Source organism: Fringilla coelebs (genome assembly GCF_963513975.1).
Source record: "Fringilla coelebs genome assembly, chromosome: 4".
In the NCBI taxonomy this organism is placed as follows: Eukaryota; Metazoa; Chordata; class Aves; order Passeriformes; family Fringillidae; genus Fringilla; species Fringilla coelebs.
In genome coordinates, this window is record NC_140032.1 from 72,707,996 (window position 1) to 72,724,961 (window position 16,966).

General features: G+C 46.5%; 1 protein-coding gene across 2 annotated transcripts in view; it reads left to right on the forward strand.

Moving 5' to 3' along the window:
• The first annotated feature begins 364 nt into the window (after positions 1-364).
• BMP2K (BMP2 inducible kinase) overlaps positions 365-16,966 on the forward strand; it is a 49,756-nt gene continuing 33,154 nt past the window's right edge. Inside the window, exon 1 of one of the 2 annotated variants that reach the window (XM_084204851.1) lies at positions 365-818. In XM_084204851.1, coding sequence (XP_084060977.1) covers positions 671-818 — 148 coding nt within the window. In that variant the 5' untranslated portion in view covers positions 365-670. The remainder of the gene's footprint in view (positions 819-16,966) is intronic. The other variant, XM_084204852.1, reaches the window with a different exon arrangement.

The window sequence follows — 16,966 nt, forward strand, 5'->3', positions numbered from 1 at the left end:
CTGAGGTTTCCCTTCGAAGCACTCCACAGACCCAAGAAGGTCCACAGGCCTGGGCGTGCGCAGCCATTTTTACCACAGCGCTCATTACCACACCGTCTCCACACCGCTTTGCTCACCGCAGGCTCCTTCCCGAGGGCATGTCCCGGTGCGAGCTGGGTCGGTGGAGCACGACGGACGCCGTGAGGGCGGCGAGGGGCCAGCCTGAGGGTGGGTTTTGCGCCGAGCGCGTCCCCTCCGTGCGCGTCCCCCTCAGCGCCTGCCGCCATTTCCCCTGAGGGGGCGCGAGGCGGGGGAGGCCGCGAGGGAGGGGCGGGCTCGCGCCTCGCTCCCGCAGCACGTGCAGCGCCGGCCGCACTTCCGGCCGGGCGGGTCCTTTCGTGAGGGGCAGGGCCGCGCCTGCGCCGTCAGGCCGCGCGCCGGCGGGGCGGCCGCTCCCGGCACAGCGCGCGGCGTCCCCTCAGCCGCCCCGGCCGCCCGGAGCTGTGGCTGCTCCTTCCTCCTTCCCCCCCCCCCCTCCTCCTCCTCCTTCTTCCTCCTCCTCCTCTTCCCCTTCAGGAGCCGGCGGCCGGCGAGGAGAAGCGAGTGCTGCGGCCGGCATGTGAAGCGGGGCACCCCCTGGCCGCCGCTTGCCTCCGGTTCCTGCCCGGTTCTTCCTGGGGCTCCGCTCGCCATGAAGAAGTTTTCTCGCATGCCCAAGTCTGAGGGGAGCGGCGGCGGCGGCGGGACGGCGTGCGGTGGCTCCGGGAGCGGCGTGGCCCTGGGCAGGGCGCTGGCGGTGGGGCGGTACCAGGTGACCCCCGAGGAGCCGCTCGCCGAAGGTAAGAACGGGCTGGGGGCGGCGAGGACGGGCCGGAGCTGGGCCCTCCCGGCCCCGCGGAGTCGCTCCCCCGCGGGGAGTGGCTTGCGGGGCTTTGGGCTCAGCTGCTTCGGCCGCTCCCTGGGCCGGGGGCTCGCTCGGAGTTCCCCGGCTCGGCGCTTTGGGTGAGTGAGGCGGGGCGAGGTGTCACCGGCGCCTCCGTTAGCCTGCGTGTTTTGCTTTTGCTCCCTACGGTGAGGGGAAAACACCCAAACAAGCCCGATAAAATTCAATTCCTGGTCTTCCTTGGTGTAAGGCAGCAGATTGGTGTCACGGTCACGGGTGGAAGTGCAGTGCTGGCAGGTTGTGCTGCAGAGTCTCTCCCGTCGCTGCAGGGTGCTCGGCTTGTGCTTCGTGTGGTGAACTTGCACTTGGTGTCGTCGGACTTCCACCGGGACCGAAGGAAGAGTTGTGTGGATTTTTGTAGCCATGGGGTTGGCCGGGCTTTCTCAGCTGTACTGCTTCATTAGGTGCTGGCATGAGGAGCTGGCATGGGACACCCATCAAAAGAGCCATTTTTCAGTTTTGCGCTGTGTGTGGGAAACAGAGCTGGTAATTGATGTGATGTGTAAAGTGTAATTCGCTTCCCAGGTCACTGAGCTTAGTGCTAGTTCTGTGTATTTCACGGTTACTGCATGTTTACAGCACACTACTTGGGATGTTGTGGGTGAAATAATACATTTATTGTCGATTTCGTCGGTGTGTCGCTTAAACTATGCATAAGTATATTTATGTGTTAGTGTACTAGCTAACTTTCACTGATTACGTGCATTTCTTGGTGGAGATGTAAAATGCGGTTTTAACAAGTGCATGCAGATAATATCGCTAATTGGAATGGGAGCACAGAAGTGGTACTTAGCTTTTCATTGCTGTCTAGGAATGATTCTCATAGAAAAGTACACAATAATTAAAATGCAGTATTTTGTCTTTGGGGTATGAAGATGGTGTCAGGAATTAGCCAACTGTCTACCGGGTTGCCTATGGTGTGAGTGGTCCTTGCTGGGAACTGCTTCCAAGTCATTGGAAGAAAGTCTGACAGAAGGTCGTGTCTTGGCTGGGCTGATGGCAAGATAGAGACTTTTAAAAAAAAAAGACAGTAGGTTCTTGAACAAGTTGAGGTGGTGTCACAGAAAACATATACAGTGGAGAGGAGAGAAATTTTATAGTGCTTTGTTTAGTGTAGCACAGCATTAAAAGTTTTTTCATAATGTTCTGTATTTAGAGTCACTACAGATTATGGTGTTTTTTTCCTTTCTGGAGCTAGCAGAAACAAATTGACAGCCCTTGGGGCCAGGGGAAGTCCGAATTTTAACATGTGAGTTAACTTCCTACTTTCATGTCTGAAAGATGTTTTCTACCACTTTTTTTTTTTTTTTTTTTTTTTTTTTCCCCTTCAGGTTTTATGTGGCCTCTTGAGTGAGGATGCTTAGGATGAGAATTGATAAGGGTCGGGGCAGTGCAAATTTGCTGCATCCTGGGAAAAGTCTCCAAGCTATCCCTGGAGCGGGTCAGTAGGGAGGAGCCGAAGGGGCCCCGAGGATAAGGAAGGAACAGGTGGCACAAGTGCAGGCTTGGGAAATAGGAGGGGCCGTGCTCTCCCAGCTCCTCTGCCTGCCGGGGAGCAGCTGGGCTGTGGCAGGGTGTGTGTGCGCCGCAGGTGTGCCGGGGAAGGGCTCTGTGATTGAGTGTCCAGGTGGCACTGCGTGCTCCTAACTGACACCAGGCTTTATGGGTCGGGAGATAGCTTTTTATCCGGGAATGACTCGTTGACAATCAATGCCTTGCCTCAGTAGCAATTAATAGTAAGAAATATGTGTTACTGCTGTTAGATTAGTCATACTGCTACCTGTAACTAATGCTGAACACTTTACAAAGCCCCTGGTTAATAATGTTTCTCTTGGGAGGGCAGAGGAGAATATTTTTTTCCTGTCCTCTTTACACAAGGCATTTTTTTCTTTCAGTTTCTGAAACTGAGTTTAACTGAAGCTCGTGAACTTGTCAGGTAGTTCCTATTAATCATGCTGATGAAATAGCATTTAGGATGCTAATAGCCATCCTAGTTAGAGCTTGTGTTATGAGACATTAATGATAGATCCAGTTAATGAATCTAAAGATCTTAACAAATCTATTTAAGAGGAGATACGCTGTTCTGTTAGCAGAGGTGTGGTGTATTGTGTTTTTATTAGCTATTAGAATTAATAGCATGATATATCTGTTTTATGCAGACATATCCCCACCCTCTTTCCAGCTTTTGCTCTGAGTAGTCTTAGGAAGGCAGCTCCTGGTGTTGCGGAGGATTGAGGCTCTGGGGAACTGGAGGACTGGCAGTAGTGATGCTGAAGAGCTGGGCTTGTAATGACCTTCCTGGGCTGCAGGGCTGGACCTTTGGGTAAATTTCCCATGTTGATGCAGGTGTTGTCCTCCAGATGCTTTTCTGCAGTCTTTGACAAAATGGTTTTATTGCAGTGTTCTCAAGGCAGAAGTGTGGAGCATTATAATCCCGTTGTTCTGAATAAAGTATAATGCTATCTAAAGGAAGTGCATCTTTTTCACTAAAGAGGGTGTGAAGTTGAAGAGCTGTAGTTGTTAGGCTGTTAGATGGTTTCTTTTGTTCTAAACACACCTATTCTGTGATGATTTCTTGGCTTCTATGACCTAGTGGTTAGTATGCTGTTTGATGGAGGTATGTGTTTTACTTTTTATTTCTCAGAGGTGGCAGAAAAAAGCAGGTGATTTGGCTTAAGATTTGATGTAGAAAATTAATTCCTGTCCCTTTTGACAGCAAGGGAGAAATATGTGGAATAAATTATACAGAGTGAAGGCCTTGTCTGTCTTTTTGTTTAAGCGGAGTATTTGCAGTGCAGCTCAAGTTAGGAAAGTGAAATCTAATAAAAACATGGGGAGTTCTCTGTTGAAAGTTCCAGGTGGTGTTTGGGGAACTGCAGTTTTGGGAACTCCAGTATTGAAAGAGACTTTATACCTCAGAAATTGCAGCAAACTGAAAGTGGCCAGGTATGAAACATGCTTTAAAATTCATCACAAATGTCAATGCAGAACAGCTCATGTTGTGAAGAGTGAAAATGAAACTTAAAATTTGCAAGTTGTCAAAATATTTTTGTCTTACATGGGGAGGAGATGGAAAGTTGTGGCTTGACGTAGTGTTACTACTTAGTTGTTTGTCTTGACTTGGACTTCACTAAGTCTTTTGTTGCTTAATAACTGCAGTAAAAATGATTTTTCTGCCTGCTATAAAGGTAGGCATTGCAAGATGCTCATTTGTCTTACTGCCTTGATTGCTTGGCAGGGCTTGAGATGCTGAAACGGATTAAATATCAAGGCTTTGCCAGGCTCTGAGTTGTCTTTGTACCGGGAGCAGACCAAAGACGTTATGGGGAGGCTTGTCATTGAGTATATGGGTATGTTTTTAACAAGTGCAGATGAAGCAAGAAAGAGGCACTTTGAACTTTAAAAAAAAAGCCAGCAGACTCTCCAGCTTCCCTCACAAACTTGACTGGCTTGGTTTGGAAGCTGATTTGTGGGTGGGGAAAGATGGTCATCATCTGCTTTTTGTTTTCATTCATTGTCGGTTAATGGCGTCGTGGAGCATGTGCTGTTGCACCGTACCGAAATAAAGCAGTGCTGTGTAGTGTTCGCCCCAGCAGTTCACGCTCTTGCCAGCCAGTGGAGCGCTGAGGAGCGAGGAGGTGAGATGCCAGGCTCCTTGAAGGAGACCGGGGTAGTTGTGTGCGCCCCTTGCTCTGAGGTACCCAGAGGGGGATGCAAAGCAGCTCTTCGGCTCTGGACAGCAAAGAGTGAACATGACACTTGACTGGGCTTGTGCCGTCACTTTGCTTTGCCCTGGTGTGTGTGGAAAGAAGTTGTGTGGTAGTGGGCACAGTGGTTTATTTTTATTGTCCAGGCCAATAAAGCGTTGAGTCCGGAGCTGTGTGCTGCTGACCCTCGCTGCTATGGCTTAGGAGGCCTTTGCTTTTTGAAGTGACCTTGTGTCTAGGACTAGAGAGGCAGGGGAAAGGCCACTCAAGTGGTGTAAAGTTCATCTGTTAGGTACTTCATTAAGTGCTTACAAGTTCATTAGTTCATGTTTGTATAATAGAATGTTTGCTTTGTTCAGTAAATATGGTGGTTAAAGCACAGTTTTCTGTGAAAAGGGGCCTCTCAATAGGGAAGGTAACTTGATTCTTTCTAGGTGGTTTGCAGAGAAACAACCCAATTCCCAGAAGGTTCAGTAACAAACTGGTCATCAACCCACAGAGGGCCAGTGGCTGTCTCCTCAACTACCCACTCTGGGGGTCAGCTTGGCTTTCTCCCAGACAAAACTTTTCAACAGGACTGGGTTACTGCTGGCTGTGGCACCGCCATTTTGGGTAAGGCCGTGGGTCAGTTGCCGCCATTTTGGGTAAGGCCAAGGGTGAGGACCTTATTGCTCTCTACAACTTCCTGAAGGGAGGTTGTAGACAGGTGGGGGTTGGTCTCTTCCACGGGACAGCAACTGACAGACCAAAAGGACACAGGCTACATCAGGGAAGGTATAGGTTGGGTATTAGGAAAAAGTTTTTCACCAAAAGAATAGTAAAGTACTGGAATGCTCTTCCCAGGGAGGTGATAGAATCACTGTCTCTGGATGTGTTTAAAAGAAGACTGGACATGGCACTTGGTGCTATAGTCTAGTTAAGTGTTAGGGCATAGGTTGGACTCGATGATCTTAGAGGTCTCTTCCAACCTCATTATTCTGTGATTCTGGGTCAGTCACCGCCATTTTGGGGCAGGGAGGCAGTCAGTGCCATTATAGTGTGGGGCAGGGGAGGAGCACTGGCTGTCTCACTTATACTGAGCTCACTCTGCTAGCCCACACAGTTCCCACCTGGTTATTTTGAGCCAGTCAACCGTTCCTCCACTCTCTTATAGCTGTGAAGGAATGAGCTACTTGTGAGTTCTACTTGGTGTGTAGTCTTTGCAAGTACTTGATAACTCTTATGATTTGGTTTGCCTCTCACATTGGTGCTGTGCTGGTTGAGGCCTAAGAAAAAGGTAGCCTTGATTGAGAGGAGTCCAGGTCCTGTTTTGTGACCTCTTGTGCTGTGCATTTGTAGGTAGTTATGCTGTTCTTCCAAACTGCTTTTGAAGTTGGGGTAGTCTTAAATGTTCTGGGTTTTTTTTTTCTGCCTTATATCTCAGCAATAGCTGTTCAGTTTGTAATCCAAATAAGCATTTGTGTTGTGTGTAAGATTATCTTGGCCATTGTTTACCCCCTCCTCAGTTAACCTCCTATACCATAGTTTTTGGTCCCCAGAGCAAGGTAACGTGAGGAATTGCAGCTCCAGCAGCTTCTGTAAATTTGGAACTGGCTGCTGTATAGCTGACACTGCTTCATCTCCTCTCAAGGTGGGGCTTGTTTGTTCTTTTTTCTGGAGAGGTAAATAGAGAGAGATGCTATTGTAATGGATCTTTAGTGAACTTTAGTACTTCCAAGTGTTTCCATGAGGTGTGGCCCCAGTTTTTAACTCCAGGAGGGCTTATTTCTGTGGCAGGTGTTATGAAGGTAGTATACCTAGTGCAGGGTTACTTCTGCTGGGGTGTGCTAGTGTTCTCCTAGGAGCCAAGGTGACATGTACTGTCACCTTGGTCTTGCTTAGTTTGGTTATTGCATGTGACTTGCTGCTCTGTGGAAGCTGCTCATTTATTTTCAGTTGTAATGTAGTTCAGTTGTTTAGGTGGAATATGAGCTGGAAGGCTGTCTGGAAAGCTGACTTGTGGCATTTGAGTTGGTTTGGTCATGTCGATTTTTTTTCCAGAGTGAAACATTTCTGAATCTGTTTGCACATGACTGTAAAGGTCAAGCCTGTTATTCTGTCTCAAACAGTTTTGCTTTGCTAATAATGGAGTAGCAGATATGGTTTGTTCCAGTTCAGGATACAAGGGAGAAAAAGCAGAGTGAGTACTTGAAACTGACTTTTGTTTTGGCTGGAAGCATAATACAATACATGTGAAGCTCTTCTACACTTCCCAAAATAGTCACGGCTGCCTTACATCAAGTGTATCTGCAGACTGGCAGGTGCTGAGATCCTGGCTCAGGTTTTGATTTCTGGGTGGTGAAAGATGGGGAGCCTGTGTTGTGTGTGGGGGGATTTTCTTGGAGCATCCCGAGCCTCATGAAGGCAGCTCACATGGTGAAAAAAGAGCGTTGTTTGGCTAGCACAACATGGAGCTGTGCTCTGTGTAATGAGCAGGCCAACCAAAAGCAGTCTGGGGATGTGATCCTTGTCTTGCAGCCATATACAGGTAAATGTCTATTTTCGTATAACGTAGTGTACAGAATGAAGCTCCAGCTCAGTCAGTCACACATCTGGTGTGCTGGCCGCTGTGGTGGCACTTGGGCAGAGCAGTTGCTCTGGCTGTGCCCCTCAGACCTGCTGTGTGCCTCTGGGACACAGGTGGAGCAAGGACCAGGTTGGGAAACATCTGTAGGGTGACAAAGGTATCTATTGTACAACCAGGGCCACGTTCAGCTCTTAGGACACGTGGTCTAATGCTCTTTGATTATCCAGTTCTTAGTCCTTGCATGCCCTGCGGACACCCCTTCCTGCATTGTGTGTATATGGACAGGTGGTGTTACACCTCTGTTAAGTGGATGCAGTTATGGTCTTTTTGGAGGCTGTTATCCCTTTTATTTTTGTGTGGCCAGTAGTAGTGAAGTGAAGAGGAAGTACTTGGGAATCTAGTGATTCTGAGCTAAGTTTTCAGGCTAGTGGCTGAGAGTCCGATGGTTGCATGAGAAGGAACTTGATTTGTAGCAGTGTCGTGTTAATATCACACAAATTCTCAAGCCATCTTTCCTTTGCCAAGTTTTGAGGAAAAGCGGGTGTGCCAATGTGTGTGCCATCCACTTGCCTGTTTTCCTTGCAGATGCATTTTGATGAAGAATGCTAATGTTACAGTATTCCTAAGGGGAGGGTATGTGTGCAGATGTGCTGCAGGAGAAAGCTCTTGGACACCCTCACAGGAAAAGGCAGCATGGGAGAATGGGGGTTATCTTAGCTGTGTCTGAGAAGGACATGGCAAAGCTTGTAAAGAAGCTGTGCAGGATCTTAAAGTTTTTTTGGTGTGTTTTACTGGTTGAGCTGATTTTTTTTTTTTTTTTAATTACATCTCAGTGTCTGGCATGTCATCATGGTAAAGAGAAATGGTTGGAAAAAAGCAGTAGAACTCCTTCTCAGACATAGGTTAACTAGGAGCCAGTAATTGTGGGAAGAGGGTATGTGTTTCTCTGGGCTGTTGCCGGTGTGTTAGCAGAGCTGTCAGTCAGTAACCCTTATGTTACCCATGGGGAAGGGTTCCTGCAGTGGTTCTGTGCATGGACAACAGAAGTGAACACCAGGAATGAGGTTCAGTGTCTAGGGAGCAGCACAGTCACTGGGACACTTGGCTTTGGCGGCAGGGAAGAATGAGCATGTCGTATTGCATAAGCATGTTAACCGAGTGAGCTCAGCTGGCTTTCCAGTGGTAGTTGGGTGGCTCTGTGAATGTGCACATATGCTCTTTGGATGTCACCTCTGGTTCAGAGGGGAGATGTTGGAGCTGCTCAGTTAGCTTGTGCCACTTGTCTCTGGCATTGCTTTGGTTTACAGTGTTTTGTTTGTCTTCATTCTCCTAATTCCTTAACCTTGTGCTATATTTTACTTGCTGTAGCTATTTTTTGCCTCTGTAATGTTCTAGCTAAGCAGGCTGCCACAGTTGAAGGAATTGGTGTTTGTAAGCTGAGCTGTGTTAACTGACACTATGAATGCTCTGTGCCTGCCAAAGGGCAGTGTGAGAGTTGGGTGGCGGCTTGGGGACTCACCCACAACACAGGCAGGGTCAATCACTGGCCTGATTGTAACTTGATTGCGTCAGATGCTGTCCTTTTCCTAAGAACCCGTTAGATTTGCAAGCATCTGTTACGAAATGCAAGCTTTTCCTCATTTGTGTTCATGGGCTTAGTTTAAAAACTGTTAATGTGCTGGATGAACAGCTGCTTCCTGATATGTTTGGGCTATTTGCCTATTAGTGATGCCTGGAGCTGGCAGTCTGAGGGTGGTGTGCAGGTCCCAGTGGTGCCAAGCAGCAGTGCCCCCGTGCAGGTCGTGTCATCTCCGCTCAGTTGTTGCTCTGCGGCAGAGATGGCTTGTCCTGCCTTTTCTCCTCCAGCGGATGGAGATGTGCAGCGATCCTGAATCCCCTGCTCTCCTCCAAGGGAGAGCCTGTGTTTCTCTGCGTCACTGTCTAGCTGCTGATGAGAAAGGAGCATGAATTCCTCTGCTCCTGCTTCTCTGGTTGTCTTGGGAGTGGATTTCAGTCTCCTTCAGTGTTTGTCTCCTGGTTAAGGAGGTAGGAACCTTTCCCTCCCTCTCCACATTCGCATGTTCCTTGCTCACGCTTGTCTGGGTTGATTACTTTTTTCTGGTTCCAGTGGGATGTCTTGGATATGGGTGGGTTCATCTGTGAAACTGGGTCTCTGAGCAGAGGCAGGGTGGAGGAAGGTAGCAAAGTGAAGATTGCCAACTGGAAATAAAAAGAACCCAGCTTTGATCCTAGGTGACTGTCATGATGAAATAAGAAATGCTTATTTTGGTTTGATAGCAGAAAACATGCTGCTTTGTCCTTGAGCATCACGTGTTAAAGCACTCTTGTCTAGTGGAACTGAAAATTGGCAGATTTGGGAGTGTTCTCCCTGTAAAGGTAGAAGAGTCTTCCTTAGTCTTGCTGATCATTAGGTCTGCTTTGCTTCTGAGGCTAGTGGTGAAAGTAGTGAAGAAATTATTATAGAGAGTCAGATGAGGGTGAACATCTCTGAGCTGTGTTGATCTTGCTCTTCAAGAGATATCAAAGCTGGTATTGCTGCAAAGAGCATCACATGGCTCTTGGAGAGCTCCACAGATGGAGAAACAAAGATGAAGGGATTTGCCCCGAGTCATATGAGTCTGTACAAGAGATACAGGTAGAGTTTGGAACGTCCTGGCTCTGTGATGGCTTCTTCCTCATCCCTTCTGTAACATGCTGTGCCTTAATTGCCACATGCAAAACTAAGACAGGAATTCCAATGTTACAGGTCTTGAGGAGATTTTATTCGGAGTCATGGGTATGTTTGGCTTCCTTCCAAACTTGCATGTTATCTAAATGGGTGGATTTGTTCCTGTGGTGCCTAGAAACTTCAATAGGCAAGTCTCTACCAATCGTGTGCCAAAACATAGGGATGGTCCAGTTCGTGGTTTGTTTCAGTTCTGTTAAACTGACTCATTTTAAAAAATTTGTGACTCTGGCTGTGATTTTTATCTGTGCATCTTGTCTTTCAGTAGCAGTTGTAATGAGTAATTGTTGCAGCGTTTTGCTTCTTATGAAACAAAAAATAGCTTTGGAAGTGAGTGATTAATATGACATTTTCTTATGTTCTTTTGCAATTCCTGCAGGTTGAAAAACTGAATGTGCTTTTATTTAGAGAAATGGTTGCTGAACAAGTTTTTTCTTGTTCTGGATGATTAATTTGCATATAACTATGAGAGTGGTACAGAGTAAATAGATCATTAAGAAATGTAAGGCACTAAATTCTACTCTGCTGACATGTCTAAGAACCTGACCTGAATACCATGTGTGTTCATGAGACTAGAATAGGAAGAGTGAATGAAATTTAGTGTGTCAGCATTAGACTTGGAATCAGGTCTGGTTTGTGTGATGTGCAGGAAAATTAATGGCTTTCTTTGGGCCTTGCTGTTGTGTCTCTGTAGCACTCAGTAGCACAGTCTACATCTGTAGAGTTGAGACCTTCAACTTGCTGCGAATTTAGGTGAGTTGTCACTTGGCTTTTACGTCATGAGAACTTTTGTAGGCAACGGGAGGAGTATTTGATCCCAGAAAGAGCTATCCAGACTCGTCTTAGGCAATCTGAAGACAGAAAAGCAAGTTTATGTTGCTTTTGCAGCTCCAAGGAGGTAGTTTGCTGCATTTTATTTGGCCTAGTCTTGTAGTCTTCAAGTTCCATCCATGTTGGTGTGACTTTACAGTGTTATCCTCCCCGCTTTGTGCGTTTCTTCAAATATTTGGTTTCTCCATTAAACATTTTATGCTTTTCTTATGACTTGCTGTTTTGTTAAACTGGTACCAAATTGTATGGCTGCTTTTTTAAGAGGAGGCTTTTGCTCAAGGACATGTTTGAATTTAGATGGTAGTTGGGTCCTAACACTTTTATTTTCTGAGACTGCCCCAAACCCACGAGTTTCCACATCAGCCCATGCAGGTGCCAAGGAAGTATAATTGCCTAAAATGGCTTATGATTCTATTCATTGGCATAAGCAGGTTGGATCTCCGATGCTGTGCTGTTACAGTTTACTGGTCCCCCGTTGTTCCTAGACCGGCTAAGTCTGTATCTCAGCTTACGCCTTTGGTATGCCGGAGTTTAAACACGCACCCGTGTTTGCCGGCAGCTAAAGACTATGAGGTAAGATAATGAAAATCCTTCTTAATTATTCATATTGGGTGTTTTAGTGCTAATTCCAGGCAGTCAGTCTAATTCTAGTCGTGCTCCTGGAAGAAATGGTCAGTGAATTATGCTCAGATGTGAGGGTGAGTGAGGCTGTAGGCTCTTGCTGGCAGGGAAGAGATGGGCTTCATCTTGCTCATTTGCATGTGTAAGATGCCTTGGAAAAGGAGGAAACCAGAGACTCTTGCAGTGACATCTGCCTCAGTCTGAAGTGCTGCTGGCGTTACAAACGGCTTGGTTTGTGTCTGCGTGGCCTGGTGGCTCTTGTCTTTGTGTGGCAGCCAGAGGTGGCACTGCTCCAGGACGCCGCGAACCAGCCGCTGGGCCGGAGCCGGGCTCTGTGTGCCGAGCTTTGTTCCCGTGCCACGGCGGCTCGGGGGCATTCAGCGCGCACTTAGTCATGGGGGAGGTTAGAGAGCCCTGCTTGGCTTTGTGTTCCTGGCCCTCCACATGGAAATCGCAATTCCAGCAGTGATTGCAAGGAAAATGACAGGCCAGCTAGAGAGCAAGTAAGAGTTTGGTAGAGATGAGGTGTTTGTTTTCTTAACTGGTTGGTAGCTATGTGGTATGATAATTAAGTTCAGTTCCAAAAAAGCCATGCATATTGGTTATATATTATCTACCTGCTGATTTAACTAATTTGTAACTATATTTGATTTTTTCATTTTACTGGACCTAAAATCAAGCTTTATAAAAAAAGTAGCGAATGACATTTGAAATTCATCTTGAAAATGATTTGAGTTCATGCTCTTAACCTCACCATTGTAGAATGGTGAACTCTGTGTTTGTCAAGCCTGTACGCACACATCACGTCCTTGTTGTGGTTTTTCAGCTCACTCTGTTTTCAGGTCAGGCCAAACTACAGCTGGAGCTGAGTTCACTGAACAAAGACATGAGATGGGGAAGACATGTAAAAAGAGGAAACTGCTGTTCAAAGTTTACAAGTTTTGGGATTTTTTTCATAAACTGTGCTAGTGGATGCTCATTGTAGGTGTCTTATCAATGTCTTGAGTAAGTTGAAAAGCTTTCTCGTGAAAAGCACAGGTGAGTAAGTAGATGTTAACAATACATTTCATAGTAAATAAATTGAAGTGTTGGTGATCTGCTGGCAGCCTTCTGTGGTCCTTTCCTTGTAGACAGGAAGGAAAATTACTTGACTTACATACAAGCTTCTGTTAAATATAGTTGTAGAGTTAAATGCATTAGACTTTTTTTGTCCCAGTGAACAGAAGGAGGTGAAAGTAGTGCAGTGGTTGTGACTAACTCTCAAGCAGCTTGATTGAAGATGGAAATAGGGGGAGATTTTTGGTCTTTTTCCAGCCAGGGTATGAGAAGGCATCAGCTTTACCCTAAGAACTAAAATATTTTGTCTTGAGTGCATAAGATGCATTCCCTGCATGGTGTAGCAGATGTTGGGGTTTTTGGTTTTGTCTGTTTATTTTTTATAAGCATGCATTAAGTGAGCTTTTCAGTTATTCTGCTTTCATCTTCCTTAAACTTAGGTTACTGCAGGAATTGCAAGTGTGTTAGGGAATTTAGCTGCTTTTGGAAAGGGGTGTTTTTTGTTTCTTGAGCAGTCAAGTAGCCAAGGCTGTCAGGCAAAAGGTGCCATGGAAGCACGAGTCCAACATGGCTAGCAAGTCACCTGGGTGTGGGGAAGCAGGTGGGGTGATGATGGGCTGTACTGCAGGACACAGAGCTCTCTTCCTTTAGCTGTTCGCTATGCCGAATCTTAAGCATCTCAGGGTTGGCCCTTGGGCCCTGGTGCATGGGTGTAAATAAATACAGAAACTTCACAGAGGTCTATAGCAGGCCTTAACTCAGCTTTCCCATCTTGCTCAGTAACTTTAAGTATCTTGGGTCCCCCAGGCAGTCTCTGGTGCTTCTGTCAGAGACTTTTTTGTGAGGTTGGCCTACAGCTGATGCTGGGAGAAGTGGAATCCAGACATGCAAGCCTGTGGCAGGGTAGCAGTGCCATCAGCAGAGGTGTGCGTGGCAGACCTGGCTTCCTTGGCTGCAAAGTGTTGTCCTGCTGGGATGTGATTCACAGCTGCTGTTTTCCCAGTGCTGCCGGAGGAGCGGATGCAGATTTGAGAAAAACAGTGCTACTTGTCTAAACTAGTCCTGATGGCCAGCTTGTTACATGGTGGGAATTTGTGTGGGCAGTGGGAAAGGGAGCAGTGGTATGGCCCTTGGAATGCATTGTCTGCATGCTTAAAATAAAGTGGAGAAATACTGAAACTCTGAAATGTGTGTGTAGAAATGAAGTGTTTTAGAAGTAGGGAGCTATTTCTGTTCTTGGTTTGGCAAATGCTGAGCTCCTGAGCTTGAGAGCAACATCTGTCAAATCTTCTTTGGGGTGGAGCTGTGTCTCAGAGCCTTGTGTTCGTGACTGAGGCTCCTGGGGTAAGCTTCACGTAGAATATCCACGTCTATGTGCATGCTTAGAAGAGCACAGATGTGCATGTGGGAAAGGTGGATGTGTGTATGTGATTGGTTTTAGTTAACACTGCCTTTATTCAGCTGCTTTCCAGGCAGGGAGCACACACCCAGGTGTTACAGCTTGGCTTGGCTTGGCAGGCGCACAGCGGGGCTGGGGGGCAGGTCACCTAAGGCACCTTCCCAGGGTCTGGAATGCTCAGGGCCAGCAGGCACTGGGGCAGCGGTGTTGGAGCGAGCAGTGTGGCCGGTTCTGGCATGGGGAACACCGCGTGCTCCTCAGCCCACAGTCTGGAAGCTGGCATGTGGCATGAGGCACGCACCAGCTGCCGCAGGGGTTTGTGTTGCACTGCTGGAAAAGAGGCCTTTAGTACTAGGACATCCCCTTGTCTTCTCGTGCAGAGGTGCTTCAGGAATGGGCAGACAGAACTGTGGCCTCCTTCTGTGGTGAAACTTGTGACAAAACCTAAACATTTAATGAGAAATTTTTCATTAGGCTTGAAAAAGGCATTTTAAGTTTCTGGTAAAGGTTACTCCCTCAACAATCACATGGTGTTTGGAATCTGATGAGAAATTCCAATTCTGTGCATTTTTAAAGGTTTTGCTGTCAAAAACAGATGGAACGCCACACAGCTCGAAGAATTAAATTAATATTTTGTATGCAAAACTCAGATTTTTTTGTGTACGTTTTTAGTCTGCATTCCTCAAAGTGCCTGCAATACAGCATCTGTGCTGACTGACAGAAGGCAGTGCCTCTGGGGGGGGAAGGACTGCCATCCTTGTGAGGAGGAGGGAGGTTCTGGGGATTTGTGCAAGTGAATGTATCCCAGTAGGATGCCAGTGGACATGGAGTGTTATGGATGCTGTGGCAGCACACCACCAGGGAAATGGAGCGGCAGCATGGAAGAGAGGGTCTGTGGCACCGGAGCGCAGTGTGCGGGGCGTGGAAGGACACTGGAGAGCCAGAGTACCAGTGTGTGTTTGACACACCATGAAGGTGGGAATCACAACTCACCAACAGCTCTTGGCATGGGTTTGCTGGCAACTCTGGCAGAAAGGAGTGGACTCCAAATTCCTGGTGGAATAGCACGTGGGTATATTGTTTCATGCAAGTTGGGAAAGGGCCTTTTTCACTCCTCCATGCAAAAGTGGATGGGCTATGAAGAGCTGTTTTTCTTGAGGTTTTGTTTTTTTTTTTTTGTGGAGAAAGACTGGTTATTTTTGGAGTTTGTTCTTAATGTCCTTTGATTTTGGACACTGGTTTCTTTTGTGTTGGAGTACCACAAAAGCTATAGAGGTTAAAGTTGGGGGGGAAAGGGGGGATGTTTGGGGCTATTTTTTTGTTTGGTTGGTGGGTTTTTTGGTTGTTTTTTTAAGATTTGTTTGGGTTTTTTTGTTTTGTTTTTGGTGGGGGTTTTTGTGGTTTTTGTTTTAGTTTTGTGGGTTTTTTTCTCTTGCGGAAGAAAGATGCTTTAAACATTCAATAAGGTCATACTGCTCTCTGTCATTATGGACTTGCAGTAAGGTTTTATTTGTTTGTGTTGCTGGGAGCCTGTTTCAAGGCATTTGTGCTTGAACTGGTCTTATTCTGTGTTTTGAGTGACACCTAGTCCATAAAATGGTTCTCTCCAGTGCGTTGGGCTCGCAGCTACAGTGCTTGGAAGGCTGTGCGGTCCTGGGAGGTGGGTCACTTCTGGGCTGGGTTGGCTCTGGCTGCAGGTCTGATCTTGAAGATCTGTCTCTGGAACTATCAGGGAGCAGACATGCGCCAGTGGCCCAGGCATCAGGTGTTTCTCCCAGTCGGGTAGCAGCAAAAGTGTTGTCGAGTGAAGGAATTTATTCAGGACACAGATAAATGTACTGGAATAATCATTGGATGGGGGAGTATCTGGAATGCCAACAAGACAGACCTGGTATTTTAAAGGTAATTAGCGTGTGGATGGGTAGCTGTCTTCTTGTAAAATTGGGGTAGAAGAGGGTATATGTAGGTGGATGGGTCACAGGGAGATGATTGTATCTGAACGTGTTTCTCTGGCTTTGTGGAGAGGGACACAAGGCCATCTCCCTGACCAAGGTCATGTGAGGCTGGGGGCTTGTCTTGGCAGCGGGTTTCAAATTAGAAATAACCTATCCTTTTGGGCTTTGTTGTTGGGCTTTGTTAGCAACAGCTTTATGCTGGACTTTAAGAACAGCTTTCCACCGGGACTGTAAAGCCAGTGTGGAACTGTGCTGTGATGGAGGCAGTCGGGTTGGCCTTGGAACCCCTCTTAGGGCTCACAGCTCCAAGGCTTTGTGTCTTCAAAAACCGTCCCCCTGACCCCAAGATCATACTGAGTTGTTGAGGAAGTTCCTATATACCTGTCTGCATTGCTTAGGCACATAAGAAGGACTAGGATCTGTTGGTGTACATATCTATTTCTTTGTGAGTTTCACGTTTTGAAACGTACAGAAAAAACACGTGTGAATACTGTAACTGAAAATATATTTTGTATACTCATTAGCTTTATCAAAACCTATTTTTGAGGATTTACTTGTCTGAATGGAAATGGATGCTAAAAACGCAGTCACCTCTCCAAAACAGATAAGTTTTAATGGATTTGTAAGGAACCATTTACGGTGTAGTAGCTGCCATTCCTGCTTCTGCTTTTACATATGTGATTAGTGATTGCTGTGTGTTACTGTAGAGGTAAAATCCTTCTATGCCATAAGTTCTGTACTGTTTGTCTGACATTTGAATACATAGTCAAGGGATTCACTACTTGGAGAAACAACATTTGGTGCTTTTCTATGTTTCAACAAAATCTGTATGATGTAAAAAAAGGCGTTGTCTATATATACACATAATATGTGTAACAGTCTGAAAGATGGTTACGTCGCTGGAAGATTTTTCAGCCTTATTTTGTTCTACCTGAGTAAGCAAATAGGGTGCTTAGAATTCTGACAGCTCCACTGTTTCCTGGTTCGAGTTTCAGGAATGTAACATGATAAAGTGTAAATGGCATGTTGGGGCCTGTGAAATTACTCAAGGTTGACCTTAAATATACATAGGAAAAAACCAAACCCATGTGGCTGTTGTAGAATTTCATTAAAAACAAGCAAACTAATTGGCCCAGAAAAAAATCCGAAATCATTGCTGGTTA